Here is an 18,392-nt window from a genome sequence, read left to right as displayed (position 1 = left end):
CTTTCACTCACGTTCATAACCTTAATTGACCCGACAGTTTGAAAAGACACCCAAGTCAAACCTCTCCTGACAAGGCTGTTGCCAGAAGAACTGAATAGAACACACAAACCTGATCCAACTGAGAGCTTTTGCCATAAGACCCTTTGGTTGCTGCTGTGGAAACCTGGGTGGCAGACTTAGCATTTGTCTGTTCTTCTGCTTCCTTCTTTTCATCAGGACTCTGGGAATCCTTTGATGGTGTTTGTTCATCTCTATGCGCAAAAAAAAAAAATAAAAAGAATGGATAAGTCACCAGGTATCTGGTGACTTATCTTCTATCCTCAATGTTCCTTAGCAAGAACAGTGAAGATGATTTCTACTTCACACCCAGCTGACTACAGTCTGCAGACAGCTATGCAATTTAATACAGCATTAAGTTACTGGAATAAGTGCTATTGGAATGAATATTTGCACTAATTCCATTCAACCTTCCCCAAAGCTAAGCTAGTTAAGTGGCATTCATACACAATTGGCAATATCAACTCACCCACTTTCCTTCTCTTTTTGACTACTTCCTTGCTCATCATCATCACTGAAGTTCAACTGCTCAGTGTAATCTACTTCACTCTGAGCACCTGATGCATAAGCAAATATTCAATTAATCTTTCAGAAAGATTCAATGTAAAATAACAGGAATCATTAATCTGATGTTCTTACCTGCCCAGCCTTCATCAGCCTCAGCATCTAGATTATCAAATTTATCAAGTTCTTTAAGTTCACTGGCACTAAGAATGGATGGGCGCTCAATAGGTTCTGAACACCATGAAGGAGGTCCTCTTCCCCTTGGCCCTCTAGGAAAAAAAAAAAAGAGGTGGGGGGGGGAGAAACAAAGGCCACTGTCGTTATTTATCCACAAAATGACTAGATAAAAGGTCAACTTGTACCACAATTATTTAAAGTATACAGTACTGTTCTCCCAAACAAAGTATAAATGTGAACTGCTGTAGTTCAGATAATCACTGCTACACCACCAGATGGTTCTCCATAGAAGAAAAAGATCAGATGCTATAGCTTTGCAGGCACACTTCACAAACAAGCCAAGTATGAGGTGACAACATAAACCCAAGTCTTGTAACTTTCAAACAACACACCGTGTAGATCTGGCATTCTTAACACAAATTTATTCACCTCAGTTATTTCTTTACACTTTTCATGCTTTCCCACTGTTAAAGGTTCTGTACCTTCTCCCTACTCCTATGATCAAGTTCTCAGTCACCTCTTCCAGCCCTTTTGTCCTCTTCTGGATCCCAACCACAGATCAGTTATCAAAGTCTGTACCCTACTGCCCCCCTAATCCCTCCTGTATGTGTACAGCCAACTTTAACAACGAAGAAATGCACAGAAAGGAACAAAACTAATTTTACAATGCATTACTTCAATTGGAGAGCAGTAGAATTGAGAACCAGGGATTGACTACTTTCATTATAACAACTGAAGAGTCCTTTGACAGGCAAAATACTGACTGGAGTTTCAATGGTGTTCCCCCAGTGTGCAAGGTTTCTTACCTGCTGGGCTCAGAATTGGGAAACCTTGTTGGACCTTGCATGGAAGGAGGATATGCCATTCTAGGATACTGATTAAACATCTAAGAAAGGTTTAAAAAAAAAGGAGCCATTTGTTAAAAAATACCATTGCATTAAACATACTGAATCATCAAAGGAATCACAATGGGATAAAGCAGGATTCTTCGCTAAAGATTATTTGCTTAATATCAGAAGTGTATGACATCAGGTCACCAAGGTGGAGTGATTGCAAGTGTTAAATCAACTCCTTGCCAAGTTCAAAGCCAGTGTAGCAGGAGTGGCAACAGGCAGCCACATCCTTTGAGGAACTGGTTGCAATCCCATCCTTCAAACTGAGCTCCTACATCTTCCATGGCAGGAGAAAGGGGCTTAAGGAAATCACACTAGCCAATAATCAATTCCTGTTGCTTAAAAACTTTTCACGTGACCATCGCTTACATAAGGTGGCATCATTGCTCTGTACTGAGATGAGAGAGGTGGTTGCTGCTGGCCATTCAGCTTGGGTTGAGGGATCTGTGGTAACCGCACATCCCTCTTCTCTGCTGCCTTCTGGCCATCATTTTGTTCTGCTGGTGTAGCATTACCATCTTCTTGCCCAAGACCCTTAGCTTCTTGATCAGTTGGAGAGCTGGCTGAGTTGCTCTTATTACCACCTTCTCTCCAACTAGTAGCATCTGCATGGACAGAATCAGTACAAGAAACACAAGAACAGACTTTATATTACAGATCTACAGTCACACATGATAAAAACCACATTCTTCCATTTCAGTAAAACAGCAATCACATCTGGTACCGAAACAAGAAGCAGCCACTTGAGAAAACTGAGGCTGTTTTATAACCCTCTTCAGCCCTACATCCAGAGCTGTGTTCCTGAAGGGCAAGAGATAAATTTATAGACTGCTCTAGTCGTCCCACTCTACCTTCCAAAACACAATGCAGTTTAGGAAGGATACTAATAACAGCAGAGGAGAGAAAACAGATTTAGTTGTGGTACGTGGTCCACTGCTGACTCAGTGGGAAAACGCTGTTAAGAGAAAGATCAAGCCTCTTATGCAGCAACGGCCTATGATGAAACTTCCAAACAGCTCAAAATGACATATCTGCGTGTTATCTTTCTAAGTATTAGAACAGTATTAGGCTATGCTTCTAAGTACTCATTACAGTTCTTCCACTTTGCTGGGGAGAACAGCTGCTAAAGGGGCAGCACTTGCCAAGCTCATTTAGTTGTCTGCTATCAGACCTGAAAGAAGGTCTTACTATAGCATGCACAGTGCTGACTAAAACTGTAACTACCTGCAGGAGGCTGGAACACACACATAGCTATTTCCGTAATTTGATGTTGGATATCTCTCTTATTTCTTGAAAACTTATTCTTTACATCACAATCAAGTGAGGACTGGACAAGCATATGGCCTCAGTTTGCAAGATCTGACTGAAACATATCAAGAAAAACCGATGCCTGTAAAACAGAAAGGAGTTAAGAGTTCCCTGAGAGGCCAAGCTCTCTAAAAGCAGTGCACATTTTGTCTATTCCTGGCACAAGATAGTGTCACCTACAGTGCAGGAAAGGATCCCTAGTCCATCAAACCTCATCAAAACCAAGTCTTTGGTTTACAGCTCCAAGCAAGAAAATTCCAGGATTGTGCAACTAACAAAAGTTCCTCAGAGCATAAATGGAGTGTGGACTAGGTTGGAAAAAGACAAGTGACTGGGAGGATAGGATTGAAGACCCTATTTTCCTCACGCCAGGAACACAGTCAAGCAGAAGAAAGCCCCCAAAAATCCGTTTCTTCAGTGTAGGAGCGTGTTGGTTAAAACAATCAATACATCAATTTATTCTGTACAGAGCTCAACTAATCTTGTAGTAAACAGATTCCTCACAAATCCATGCAATCCCACATAAATTTGTAGAATATACTTACTTTGTGGTCGCAAGTTGGGTCCTGATCCATGGGGTTCTTCAGGTGCATCTTTATCTTTGCCTGACTTTTCCTGATCGCCAGCTGCCGGCAGACTGGGAAACTCTTGCTGGAAATAACTATTTACTTGAATAGGTGGACCTACACAGAAAGATATTCACAAAGTCATAACTCCCTCTGTACTCGGCACTGGTGAGACCGCACCTCGAATACTGTGTTCAGTTCTGGACCCCTCACCACAAGAAGGATGTTGAGGCTCTGGAGCGTGTCCAGAGAAGAGCAACAAAGATGGTGAGGGGGCTGGAGAACAAGTCTTACGAGGAGCGGCTGAGAGAGCTGGGGTTGTTTAGCCTGGAGAAGAGGAGGCTGAGGGGAGACCTTATTACTCTCTACAACTACCTAAAAGGAGGTTGTGGAGAGGAGGGTGCTGGCCTCTTCTCCCAAGTGACAGGGGACAGGAAAAGAGGAAATGGCCTGAAGCTCCGCCAGGGGAGGTTCAGGTTGGATATCAGAAAAAAATTCTTCACAGAAAGAGTCATTGGGCACTGGAACAGGCTGCCCAGGGAGGTGGTCGAGTCGCCTTCCCTGGAGGTGTTTAAGGAACAGGTGGATGAAGTGCTTAGGGACATGGTTTAGGGAGTGTTAGGAATGGTTGGACTCGATGATCCAGTGGGTCCTTTCCAACCTGGTGATTCTGTGATTCTGATCTTTGAAAGAATCCTTTGTAACAATAGCACACAGGGATCCTGATATATTTTGTTTTAAGATTAAGAGTCAAGCACAGAATATACTTCTTAGTCTCTCTGTACTTTCTTTGTAAAGGCCTAACAGAAAACACCACTATTTATCCCTGTGCCTACAAATTGCCCTGAAACCTTTCAATCTTCATTCCAGCTTTACCTACTGCAGATCACATTAACTATTTTTTGTTAATGAACACTGGACTCCTGATTTTCCCAAGTAGCTACATCCAACTACTTGCTTAAGGGGACTCAAAAATTGCAGTCATACTAGCCATCTGGCCTGCAAGACAAGGGAGCCTCTTCAGAAGTTCAACATTCATGAGCTCTACAAATCTTGAAAAATGTTTTCTGCTCAAGCCTACACAGTCACAGTAACAATGTTTTAATAGCAAAGTAATAGCAACCTCAGTGCTCAGCAACACAGCATTAAAGCTATCAACCTGCAACCACCAGCAGTTCCAAAAGAAGTTAAAGAATTCAAAAATGTTACAGTAGCAAGTAACCAACTGTTAGCCAATGCAGGAGTTGAAAAACACAAGCTGCCACAATGTTTTCAAGTCTTTGCTTTCCACATGGACACCAACAGCTCAGAGAAAGATTTAGTCTGGCCTCTGTCAACTGAAGTCTTCTAAGAGCACGATGCCGCCGGCTGAAAGACTGCTGGAACATGTAGAAGGCATCTGGAATAGCTAGAAGTTCTACCAGCCAACTGCAGACCAGCAGAGCATGAGCACAACAGGTGTATCCCATTTCAAACTGAGGAAGATACCTAGCAGCTGATGCCAATTCACATTCTGTATTTCTTCTTGAAACAGCAAACCCACTCCTACATTAATTGAATGAAATGAGGGCACCATCTGTGCTTGGCACACAAGCTGCCATGGTAACTACAACATAATTAGCTAAATGCATTTTGAAGCCACTATTTCCTGTGTCACAGAAATGATCTTATCAGCTTATGCAAAAAGAGTGGTATGCAGATCACTTTGCATCAGTTCTAATTCCTTTTTTTTTTCATTCCACAGAATTCCCACAAAAGCTTACAGGACAGCTCCTCTATTTGACAACAAAGGTAACGCTGAACATCAGAGAGGGGAGTAAAAAGTGAAGAATCAAGAATTGTCACTTCTAACACTTACTGCAGAAAAAGAAAAAAAAAAAGGCAAAATCATTAGATATGCTATGTTAAACTCCATATACTAGTTTAGAAGTTACCTCCATGCAATATAGATATTACTATTTTAAGATTTCTAACCAGAAGAGAGCTCACTTCTTCAATGTGGAAGCAAAAACTATATTAAAGAAAGCTTGCAAGTCTCACATTTAAGGAATAAAACATTGTAGGTTATTTTTCATAATGGAGACACAGGAATTCTAAATAACCTCTCACTCTACAGCAACTTAAATATCTGCTGAAGATTTAGTGCTGATCTTACATCTGTAACAAAAACACTCAAGCTAAGACTCACACTGATGGAAATAGCTCTCCAGCCTTTCAGACAATTATGTTTAAAAAGCCCCCAAACTACATCTTTAATGCTTTTCCCACAAAAAACCCTACTTGAACATTATCACTTCGAAACCAAAATAAGCAAGGAAGCTATAAAATACAGGGAAAAGTATTGCTGTAGCAGATATTTACATAGAAGCAAGATTACATGCACTTTGCACAAGATGATCCAAAATTATGATTTGAATGACCATTGTTATAGTTCTTCCCTTGCCAAAATTCTATGCATTAACTACTAAGACTTTCCCTCCTCATCATAGCCACATTCAAGATCTTACACTGTCACCATTGTTTCTGGGCCAATTCAGAGGCGACTGTACCAGCCGTTAAAAGGCAGACAGACCTGCTGCCGCATCAGGTTGGAGCACACCTGAGTGACTGGGGACCAGCTCACCTTCCAGCAAATAAAGTTGCTTCCACAGTATTCGTAGTCCCAACTGGCCCAGTCAAGACCCATACAGTGGCTGAGTCTGGGAGTCTCTCAGAGCAGAGTTCACAGCCTGCTGGGCCAGTCGAGAACCCCTCTACCCTGAACATCACTTACCATCTTGTCCACCTGGTTTGGTGTTGGCCCATGATTTGGCAACAGGAGCTGCTTCTGGAGGAGCAGGAGCAGCAGGTTTTGGCTGTGCCTGCGGCACGTCTGCTGGCTGTCTGGAATTAAGAGGAAAAGCACTTGTGAAGACAAGAGGGTGAGCACAGAATGAGACCACCAGGATTATTACTGCAAAAAGGGAATGAAATGATATAGCTATACTAGCTGTATAAAAGGCATTATTATAATAGTTAAAAATTGGAATAAGTTATCTAATTCATTCAAGTGTAGATTTCCAGTTCTGAAATCCTCAACATAAGAAGAATACAGAACGGCTGGAACAGCTCCAGAGGAGGGCTACGAAGCTTATGAGAGAAAAGGAGCACTTCTGCTATGAGGACAGGCTGATGAGTTGGGATTGTTCAGCCTGGAGAAGTCTGCAGGAAGACCTTACAGCACCCTTCCAGTACCTGAAATGGGCTTACAAGAAAACTGGGGAGGGAGTTTTTACAAGGACATGGAGTGATAGGACAAGGAGGAATGGCTTTAAATTGGAAAGGGGACTATTTAGATTAGACATTAGGAAGAAATTCTTCATGATGAGGATAGTGTTGCACTGGAACAGGTTGCCCAGGGAAGCTGTGACTAACTCCATCCCTGGAGGTGTTCAAGGCCAGGTTGGATGGGGCTTTGAGCAGCCTGGTCTGGTTGGAGATGTCCCTGCCCACGGCAGAGGGGTTGGAACTAGGTGGGCTTTAAGGTCACTTGCACCCCAAGCCATTCTATGATTCTATGAATAGAAATGGCTGGGAAGAAAATGCTGTTAGTCACGAACAGAATTTTAGCTTCTGAAGTAGCACACTGTATGATCAAACCCCAATCAATCTACAACCACGAAAGTGAATAATTTGGAATAATGTCCTCTTCTCTCAGGAGTTAAGACAGAAAAGCACTTAAAGACTACCAGGAACTGAGAGAAAGAAGGCAAATAAATGTCAAATTACATCGTAGAAGGAACTGATAAGGAAAGCCCAGAACTGGAGCAATAAAAAAAACAGGCATATTCCTCAAGATCTTTCTAGTCTACACATTCAGTGTGATGTTTAACTTGACTCTCAAGAATAGGTAGTTCTGAAATCTGCCTATTCAGATAACTTCAGACCCCAAAGCACTAGTGTCTACCAGTCAAGACTTCCAGCTCAGTAGTTCTCAATTTTTGAAAAAACAGGCAAATCTAGTAGTCTAGAACTACTTTACTATATCAGTAAATAGCATGATATCACGTCCATTCACTTACAATAAACAATTATGAATGCTTTAAATAGATCCCAAACTAAACGGAAATTTCTGATGACTGCCACTGAGAAGTCGGTTCCATGTGGGTCCAGCAGCGATCAGCCAAAAGCACTTCACAGAGGTCTCAGAAATGATGTAGAAGTATTAAAAAAAAAAGTAATTGCTGGAGGAAACATACTGGCTTCTTACAAGGATGACTGAACACAATTTTTATAATTTTGATTTGTTTCCACAGATTACTGGAGTTTAAAAAAATATCTCTTCTTTAGTTCCCACTTAGTTGTGTTTTCTTACAGTTGCACATTTTCTAATAAGACTTTTGGAGAGCTAGAATGTACATGGCTGTACTTTGTCACACAGAAAAACAAGGAACTGAGACTTTTAAGAGTTAGTTTGCTTTTTGCAGCTCTACTGTGTTTCAAAGCCAAGCCCATTCAGAATCTGAGCTATCCAAGCACTGTCCTATAGATGTACCATTTGATAAGGGAAAGAACTCAGCTTGGTTCTAGCTGAATTGATCAAAACAATACACAACAGACTGCACTATCCAGGAAAAGGGACTGAAGCAATACCATAGGAAGAGCGACAATGTGAGAAAGCAGCAGAAAAATTTGTAATCACAGAGAACAACTGACTCATGTGAGCTCTAGCCCAGCGACAGAAGAGGAAGAACGAAAGCAAGCTGATATCAAGATGTTACCTGATTCACAACACTTGTGAGAGGAATACAAAAACACTTTACATGTAAACTGCAGCACTTATAAGCATGCTGAAAGATTGGAGAAATATAACAGTAGTTTCAAAAATTGTCTACAAAGAGTGAGGCAAAAGCATTAGATGGTCTGAACTGAGGAGAATTTACTTATGGCCTGGGCATACCTACCTGTTCCTGGGAATAAGTCCCTTCCCCCAAACAGTTTTGCTTTATGTAGTCTTTGAGGCCTATCAGAATAACACCTATCTTCCCAGGCCCTGCCCATCCCTAGTTTTGGGAAAACTTGAGAGAAATGGCACAGCAGAACAACCCAGATCTCACTGGTCACTTACTTTTCTTCTTCGTGCTGTTCTTGTTTTGAAGCCCACCCGGTGCCATCTTTAGGCACAATGTTCACATTAGGGTCATTGCCTTTGTTCTCTGCTTTGAGACTGGGGAGGTTTGCTGGGGGAGGCATCCTCCTGGAAATAGCAACTTTTCCAAGACTCTGTAATCCATGGCGTGCGGCAACTGCATGCCAAAACAGAAAGTGCAAGTTAATGCTACTTAACAGGCAGCACTCACGCAAAGCTGCATAAATCAATAAACTTATTTTGCAAGCAACTAAAAAAAATTTAAGAGTATAATAAGAATTAGAAAATCAAAATTTTTCATAATTTAATAATAAAAAAGGGACTTATAAATACTGGTTTGGGGAAACTACAGTACTTTTTCAACAGCCACTGTGGTTAGCATGTTCTAGAGATTAGAAAGGATATATGGCCCCACCTTTATACACCATGCTCACTGACAGCAAGCTAAGAGGAGCTATTTAAAATGTGATGTCTACATCTTAATATCCTTTCACATGTTTTCAAGCACCATTCTCTTATGCCTTTTGGAGTTTAATGCACCTTGATGAGTCCACAAACAGCCACATGGGTCCAGTAAATTTCTTTCTTGCTGCCAGTTTCAGCTGGCAGATGCTGCTCAGGCAAAAGCATTCCTACAAACTGCATTTACTCCAGACTACAGTGAAAAAGCAACATGAAGCTAATGCACTACATAGGACATTTGACCTACCAACTAATCAACTCAGGTGAACAAGTACAAGATACTACCCTAGGCATATGGTATCATTACAAACATCTGTTTCAACCTTTAAAAATAATATTGTGGCAAACTTCAAGAAAGTTTGAACACACTTCCTCTATTTCATCCCCTAATTTAGGCAAGCGTGTCAAACCAAACTCAAAGTCTTCTCCCCTTTCTCAGTCCAAGCAGTCATGAAAAGTAGGCCTATGGTGGCCTTAACTGAAATTTCAGTATTAGTTACACCCAGTGTTTGTCTGCAAAACAGACAAAGCACCTGACCAGAAAGTGGGCATTACCTTCTAGTTAATTGAAAACATTCTTTAAATACAGTAAGAAGCACAGCTGGGCTATGGCATATCATATGCTGATAACAAATGGAGACTGCATCTATAAAACAGTGCTTATTTACTTATATTCTACTTCCTACTGGACTTCAAATGCTGTCTCCCTGAACTGATACTCTTGTTTACAGCTAACTAGAAACTGTGATCAAGATTGCCAGAATTCTTCCACTTAAACTGCAGTTAAAAAATCTTGCTGTGGTTAAGTGCTCAGATACTTTGTGCTCTTAATCGGTACCACAATAATGATGAAACAGAATGCAAAACTGAAGCTAGTTCACTCACCTGTGGTTTTCTGAGTTTCCAGTGACTTTCCCTTGTAAGTATTAAACAGACTGAGCGTTGCATACTTGGTCTTCCCATCCTTTGCTTTTGCACTCTGGCCTGACTTTTCCGACATTTCGATGGAAACTCATCGAGTCTGGTACCTCCTGTTCACCCCTCAAAATTTGCCTGAAAAGAGAAACACCAGAAAAGTAAAACAGTTTCAATATAAGTCAACGCTTAAGACAGTTCCTAAAACAAAAGAGAACAGCATATTTAACAGTCTTGGCACTGTTTCGTTTAAGCATACTGGAGATGCCACAGAATACATCAGCCCAAGAAACGCTACGTAATTTGAAAGCATTTCCATCTCTGCAACCTTAATGGGTTGAAATCAGGCGAATCAGCATTTAATTAATATAAAACCCTCTAAAAGTGGTAAGTATTGTTCCACGATCTCACAAAAAAAAAAAAAAAAAAAAGCAGTATGCAAAGTTTCCACCAGCAGCTCCTGACAGGGAAGCTCAATGACCTCACCCACTCCTGCAGCCAAGCGTGGACATCTCATTAACTGTGGGACACTATTGCTGGAATTTGAGGGTTTTTTTTCCAGTTAAGATCATCTTGGCAGCTGGAGAAACTGAACACACCGGCTCAGAAATTTTATTTATCAAAACTAGAAACAAAGAATGCTCACACAGGAAAGGTGAACAACTCCTTAAAGAAGAGTTACACTATTCCTGCAGTAGTAAATTACAGGCTGTAAGAGCAGATCATCACTCTCTTCCCTGTTTTCCCCAGAACAGCAGGGCCTTAAGAAAAAGAACCCAGTAATTAACACTGATCTTAGAAGGATCGTTTTAAGAGTTGCTGCTCATCATAAGGCAGGAACACAGGGAACACAGTTGATTTATCTTAACACTCAGAACCCTTGCTACCTTCCTTACAATAACAAGTTTTTATATATTTCTATATGAATTCCAGAATAGTTATATATGCTTAAATACTTGTTTTCCATTCTGAAAGCGGACAGCAAGGAGAAAGACAATCTGCTCAAACCCTTTGGTGACCAACAAACTCCCTGGTCACACTCAAGAGATTCAGAAGATCTTCAAGAGGAACCTGATCCACATGCAAGGCACTTGTGTATTAAACAGTCTGCACGGACAAGCAGTCTAAAGAATAAAGCACTTATTTATTCACAACAGACATTAACCAGTATCAAAAGATCAGGGAAGCTTCACTAACAGAGGAATTACAACATTTCCACTCTCCTCTGAGCCTTCTACTCCAATTTACAAGCTGGGATCAAAAAGATCAAGAAACGAAGATGGCAAATAACCTTGCGGTGGTCTAGCTTCAGCAAGATTTGGGTCAGAAGCTATTCTATTACAAGCCATGCAGACTATTGCAAACGGCACAGTCTTCAGTTTCATATGGAGCCACATAAATGGCTAAGAAACACATCCTACTCTCTTACAAGGTGAAAGCAACTCCTAGATTTTTTTTGCCAGATTGGACAGCATTTGGCTATTTCAACACCATGTGTTATACCCATAGCCATTCCTTATGTCATTCAAAACCACAAAAATCAGGATGAAAGTCGAGTGAACCCAGCCCACCAAGTGGACCATTTAGCCAGGACACAGACTTTACATATGGCTGTTAGGTCATCCCTCATCTATCTAGAAAACCACAGATAGAGGCTGGCTGCAAGCTTTCCTGAGAAGCCCCAGCTCACTACTCCAACACACTAATAGGCACAGGGAAGAAAAGAAAAACCAAACCAGACAGCCCGACACAGGAATTTAGACAAGCTTATCTTTGGAGCTATCAGTCAAGTACACTTCTGGCAGGCATTCACTGTTCACCTATTACTATTCATGGTCACCCAACTGCTTTCAGCTAGTCTGGAGAGCCGGATCCAGGGAGACAAGTTTATCAAGCTGGAGTCTAAAATCAGACATTAGGCTCTGCACTAGCCTTTTCTACAAAAAAGGCAGTTTATCCTAAGGTCTTCCACAAAGGTCTGTGAAAGAATCTGGCAGATTCCTTCCCTTCAGCTCTCTTTACTCACTGCTCCCAGACTTGTTATGAGTCCACCACAATCATCCTGGAGCATCAGAGGAGAAGGTATTGGGCAGATAATTACCAAGACTGCATGAGTGGCAAACAAGCTTTCAGGTGTGCACATAACTGTATCAAGTAATAAACTGTAATTACTTGACATCTAGATATACTAACACGCTCTTTCCAGTGAGAGCAACTCATACACAATTTTAATTTTCAGACCAAGACTCATCCTAGATCCAGATTTTGTAAACAAGAAGTAGCTCCACAATGTTAAGAAATCTTGAAGTAGGGGCAAATGGGTAAGAAAAAAAAAAAAAAAGAAAAAAGATGACTCGGGTAACTTCTTGCCCCTGCAGTTCACAAACGCGGCAAAGCCCTAACAGATCCAGGGAGAGCAGAAAGCAGTTTGAGGATGGTTTAAGCCAATGTTGTATTTTCGCCATACTTCCCAGAGCCTGTATCACTGGTAGTGATCAAACATGGAAAATCTTACTCAACTCTCTTCTTTACAAAATAAGACAGAATTCATACTTGAAAAAAAAACTTAATTGTAACAATTGTTCTTGCTAGCACATTTGGTAGCTTAAAGAACAGGAGGTGGTGGTCATGTTCGCCAATAACGCTTTATGTCACATTTACAAAAATTGGTCTGCTTGTTACAGTTGAGCTCTATGCCTTTTATAGTGTTAAATTCATACTGTTTGACAAGTTTTTCCAAAGTAATGCTACAATGAAAAAGAATATTGTAAATGGATTAAAATTGTACATTCCTCAGTAATCTAACTTGCAGAAAATAAATCCAGCATGGCAAACCGTACTCTGAAATTAGGTCAGTCAATACATTCATATTTGACTAAGTTTGGATTTGATATTAGTTGCCAAAGAAGATACACTTGCAAAATTAGACTTTAGACCAGGTACTAAAGCCAGGGATGACAAATCCTCTCTCTGGCCCTCTACAAACATACTTGCCAGGTCACTTAGTGCCATCTAACAACAGTTATAAAGAGGTAATCGCATGGTCTTGTGCCATATGAAATGTAATCTCTCCAAGATATTTGTCTTTTCACTCAAACTTTGGTTACATATGCTGCATTCCTATACCTGACCATTGGAATTATTCCATCTCTAGCACCATCTACAAGGTATTTTAACACAGCAGATGTTTAATCTGTGCATACAATAAGGTTGGCAAGCAATAGGCTCACCAAGTGATTCCCAATTTGCCCTAATTTCTCTCTCTTGTTATTGTCAGTAAGCTAGCTGTTAGTCTGAACTCTGTTGCTCAGATCCTTAAAATTGAAGTGCTGCTGCCTACTAGGTTTGGACTCCCCGCCATATGAGTAAGAACGAGAGACTGCGGTACATATGAACAGTAGCAACACATGAAAGATGTCAGAACTACTTACCAGAAATAACTAACTACCATGACAGCAAACAGAAGGACAGGCAACAGTATAAGCAATAATGGCAGCTGGCAGGGTCCACTGCACTATTAGTAAGTTTAAGCAAGTCGGCAGTTCATTCTGAATCACTACAGCTGTTATGCATAATTACAGAAGGCACAATGCTCCCAAAATTCTGGAGCAAAGATTACCTTTCAGCCAATCTAATGTTACCAAATACATTAACTGACCTTCACTGTGGGCTTAAGGTTAAAATTATTACTGTAATTTCTGTACCAGACATTTTTCAGACTGCAGCTGTTTGGTTTATTTAGATCCTGCAATGAACTCAAAAGCACATGTACAGAAGTTAGCACAATAAGTAGCTGACACAAATTCTAGATATCCTCGTCTCTCTAAAGGAATATTTACTTGCACCCTCTTAGATGCTTATATCTGGTAGAAAAACTAACAATACAGTACATTCTAGACTGCAGAATCACATTTTAGTAATAAAACCTCAGCACCCATGTACACAGCAAACAAGCCTTTTCCGCTACATTCCTAGCTCTCCTGATCATTTCAGAACTCCCCCAAATGACTTGTTTAGAATTTAATGATACTAGTCCATACGTCTAACAACTTTGCATTGTGTTCCATCAGGACCAACTGTAGACTAGAGAAGATCTAAACCTCCACTTTGGAAAAAAAGTTCTTATGCGATTAAATAAGGAATAAAGCATTACATGTTTTGAGGTCACTTTTGAGGACTGGAGTGGCAAGAATTTTAGAATATTTAACAAACCTCATCAAGTCTTGTCCGGTTTCCTTCCTTCTCTTCTACCATGTCCATTTCAGCATTTTGTAGTTTTATTACATATGTGAAAAGCAGTTTTACATATATGCAAGAACAGAAAAGCATTCTGTGTAAGACATGGCAGTTTGCTGCTTTGGTGAACAAGTACAGACAGGCACAGACAGGGGAAGAGAGTTGCGTAAAGGTATGGGTAGAAAGGTAGCTTCTTCGTCCACAGTTTTAGCAGAGAGAGATCAACTCTTACTACTGCCAGGGGAAATAAGAGTATTCTCTATGTTACGGTTTTCCAATTAATATGTTTCTGTGTATGCCTGAGGCTCAGCATACACCATTCCTCATCTTTGGGAGAAATATTACTGTTCCCTTTATTTTTCAGGGTAAACCCCATCATACACAAATTTGTTGTTTGCATCCAGTCATAACTCCAGTTTTCTTATAAGAGCTTTGTTTCTGGCACACTGAAGCACGTGGCTCTGGTTCACAGAGAAGGTTGCACCTAAATAACAAATGGACTTGCAGTTAAACATACTCACCAATCATTTCTCCGACATGGATGTTTATAAACAGTGCACACTAGCAATCACTTACTGATACCTTATATTCATAACCTTCTAGTACTCAAAGATTCATTCTGGGACTGAGGTTTTCAGGCCGATTTTTTATTAAAAAAGGTCTGGCCATCTACCTTGCTATTAAGAATTCTTAATAGCTCAAGCACTAGCCATCTTTACAAGTCACGAAAATAAGCCTCAAATCCCTCCAGTAAAATGAGTAGCAAAAGTCTCCAAGTATCTAAGAAAAAGCCTTTATGGTCAGGATTTCCCTACCCCAGCCACAAGAGCAATTTGCAGCACAGTTCATTGTCAAGTAGGCTGTTGCTAAGCAGGCTGAAAATTGCAGTAAAGATTTCAGGGACTTTTGAGCTCTTGTTTCGTGTAACTCGGACATGGCTCTATGACCTACAAGAATAGACACTCTACAGATTGGGGTAGATCTCACTACAATTCATTCCTGAACAAGGGCTATAACAAGTTTTATTTCCTTAGAAAACCAGGCCAATACACATCTCCATCTCTGTTTTTCTTCCCCATCTCTAGATTTTGGGCTCACTAGCTTTCAGCAGAGCTCGAAAGAGGCTACACAATGCAAAGACTGCAGTCTATAAATTCTGTGAAGGTTAAGTGGCTGGGAAGGAAAAGAAAACCCTTCTAATCACCATCTCCTTCACACCCATCACCTTAGAGGAGAAAGTGCAGCAGAGGCAAATCCCACAGCACCAGACAATCTATAGAAGAGTATTGTTAATGGCCACCAAACGGAAAAAATCAAAATGAGTGTTGCTCCTTAGAACCAAAGCACTGTCATGAGACAAAGCTGTAGAAAAGCAGGCTTTGCTAATTCTACCAAATTACTCCCCATTAAAGCCTAAGAAAGTCTTTCCAAAACACTATCAAAACTAGATATGTCAGCTGGAAAACAGATCATGACAGAAGAAAGCCATTTTAGGATATTATTCCCTAGATGTCTTATAAAATGCAGTCTGTGGATGCCAGAAATAAGCATCCACAAAAATGCCTGTATCAGTTTTAAGAGACACCTAACAGCAGTCTAGAGCTACTAAGCAATGAAAAACAACCAAAATTAGCCACCCACAAAAAAGCCTGCACCGAAACTAACTTTACCACAAAGCATACGCGAGTTGAAATGAGGAATCTATAGAGTGAACAAATCTTTTTCTGCCTTACAAGAACTAGAAGGCAGCTTGTTGAACTGTCTTCTATGAGAAATGACAGCCACCTAGAATATGGCCTTCCAAAAGGATAACCAGCAACAACCTGTGGACATCCCAAGGAACTTAAATAAAGAGTTTCTCAAGCCTAAATGGCTGCCCAGAGAGGTATTCAAACCTGCTTGAATGCAATCCTATGCAGTCTGCTTGAGATGACCCTGCTTTAGCAGGGGTGTTGGACTGGATGAGTTCCAGGTTTCTTCCAACACCAACCATTCTATGGTTCTGTAACTCTAATACGGCACTAACAGAAGTGACTAACATATTTAAAATACAATTTTAGGACACATCCTGCAGCTGAAAAATGTTGGGAGAGACTAAAATAATCTGTCGGTTCTATTCTTCCCCCACCCTCCAGTGCGTTCTTAAGAACAAAAGAAAAAATGAGTAAAAAAAAAGTTAAAAGGACAACAACCACATAAACCTCAAATTTGTCTCTATCCACAGATTTGAACATATATTTAAGAACATGTGCACTAGTATTTCATTTAACATGCACAGAAATCACATTCCTGTGGAACAGTCTTGCCAGAAGAAGCTTGATTCATAGGATCAACCATGATCAGGATTTTAAAATGTTTTTTTAAATGTGCCCATGTAACAAGGAATCAAAAAGCCACAGACAGAATAAACTCACACTGCCAAAAAAGCAGTCAAAACAGTACTGTTTTCATGTGTCACACAGCTCCTTTCTTTAGCTCAAATTTCTGATACCTACACTGTGAAACCTTCTCCTTCTGAAGTGACCTCAGGTAACAGAGATTATGGTCCCCTCCTCTCACAGGCAAAATTATGCCAGTTCAGCTAGTTAAGAACTCCGCTAAGAAAAAGGACAGTTTTCATTCTGTTTAGTTTGAGTACATTTTTTTTTTGCATGGTTATATTCAGAGGATTATATGAAGCTGTAATTACACAAATACCAAACATTATCTAAGGCAATACTTTTACCCAGAGAGTCAATGCTTTCAATGGTTATGTCCTTCTTCCACTTTTTACGCACAAGTGACCCAATTTTGGTCTCCTACTTTCTACTGTGCAAGAGAAGCTGTTCATCAACACACTCATACTTTCACCTTTTACAAGGAAGGAAAGGGATAATATAAAGAGGGACTCAAACTGAAATGCAGCTACTCTTACGAGCAAAATCCTGGAATTAGGAAGCACCTCCCTAAAAATTTTATTCCGTTCTCAGCACCTGTATAAGCAGAAGATGGCTACAGGCTGTTCAGAAGGGACAGACCTGGAAGAAGCGGTGGAGGCATTGCCCTCTGTCTCAGGAAAGGGCTGGAATCTGAAGAGCTGTCACTGAAGAGTAGACACGAACAGATTGAAAGCTCGTGGGTCAGAATAAAAGACAGAGAAACCAACAGGAACCTTGTGGTTGGTGTATAGTACAGGCCACCTGATCAAGGAGAACCAACTGATAAAGTCTTTTTTCTCCAGCTACAGGAGGCTTCACGCTCGCAAGCTCTCATCATACTCGGGGATTTCAATCATCCTGACATATGCTGGAAAAGTAGCACGACAAGCTGTAGGTAATATAGGAGACTCCTGGAGAGCACTGAAGATAATTTCTTAGTCCAATTGATAGAGACCCCCACCCGAGGAGATACAATACTGGATCTGATGGTCACTAATACAAGTGAACTCATCAGTGACATTAGGACTGGAGGCAGCCTGAGCTGCAGTGATCATGCGCTGGTGGAGTTTAAGGTCCAGAGGGATATGGGACAGGCAACGAGTATAGTCAGGATCCTAAATTTCAGGAAAGCAAACTTCCAGCTCTTCAAGGAGTTACTCAATAGGACCCCTGGAACATGATCCTTGGGGATAAGAGACCAGAACAGGGCTGGCAAATATTTACAGATGCTTTCCATACAGTGCAAGAGCACCGAGTCCCCTCATGTAGCAAATCAGGCAGGAAAGGGAACAGACCAGCATGTCTGAGTCAAGACGTGCTAGTTAAACACAAGAAAAAAGAGGGAACTGCACAGGCAGTGCAAGAAGGCACAGGTAACCTGGGACATGTATAGTGACGCTGCCCAGTTGTGTAGGGATGAGGTCAGGAAGGCCAAGGTGCAGCTGGAGCTGAACTTGGCAAGGGAAGTGAAGACCAACAAGAAGGGCTTCTACAAGTACGTCAATCAGAAGAGGAAGGTTAAAGAGAATGTACCCCAACCAATGGTTGAAAATGGTGACCTTGTATCAACAGACAACAAGGCCAAAGTACTTAACAACACTTTTGTCTCAGTCTTCACTGACAATTACTCTCCTCACCCTTTCTGGATCATGGGACAACAAGACAGTTGTTTATTTATGGTTGGACTCGATGACCCAATGGGTCCTTTCCAACCTTGTGATTCTGTGAT

At 40.9% G+C, this 18,392-nt stretch overlaps 1 protein-coding gene across 15 annotated transcripts in view; it reads right to left on the bottom strand.

Annotated features, from left to right (window-relative positions):
* Nucleotides 1-18,392, bottom strand: part of PRRC2C (proline rich coiled-coil 2C) — a 73,668-nt gene that overhangs the window by 43,259 nt on the left and 12,017 nt on the right. For 12 of the 15 annotated variants that reach the window (XM_054072580.1, XM_054072590.1, XM_054072582.1 and 9 more), the window contains exons 2-10: nucleotides 9,981-10,148; nucleotides 8,613-8,790; nucleotides 6,279-6,388; nucleotides 3,485-3,622; nucleotides 2,001-2,251; nucleotides 1,545-1,624; nucleotides 697-830; nucleotides 527-614; nucleotides 110-251 (exon numbers count right to left, since the gene is read on the bottom strand). In XM_054072580.1, coding sequence (XP_053928555.1) covers nucleotides 110-251; nucleotides 527-614; nucleotides 697-830; nucleotides 1,545-1,624; nucleotides 2,001-2,251; nucleotides 3,485-3,622; nucleotides 6,279-6,388; nucleotides 8,613-8,790; nucleotides 9,981-10,095 — 1,236 coding nt within the window. In that variant the 5' untranslated portion in view covers nucleotides 10,096-10,148. The remainder of the gene's footprint in view (nucleotides 1-109; nucleotides 252-526; nucleotides 615-696; nucleotides 831-1,544; nucleotides 1,625-2,000; nucleotides 2,252-3,484; nucleotides 3,623-6,278; nucleotides 6,389-8,612; nucleotides 8,791-9,980; nucleotides 10,149-18,392) is intronic. The other 3 variants (XM_054072583.1, XM_054072594.1, XM_054072596.1) reach the window with 1 other exon arrangement.

Source organism: Cuculus canorus, chromosome 8 (genome assembly GCF_017976375.1).
Source record: "Cuculus canorus isolate bCucCan1 chromosome 8, bCucCan1.pri, whole genome shotgun sequence".
Taxonomy (NCBI): domain Eukaryota; kingdom Metazoa; phylum Chordata; class Aves; order Cuculiformes; family Cuculidae; genus Cuculus; species Cuculus canorus.
Note: the sequence above shows the minus strand (reverse complement) of the source record. Positions and strands in the feature narration are given on the sequence as shown.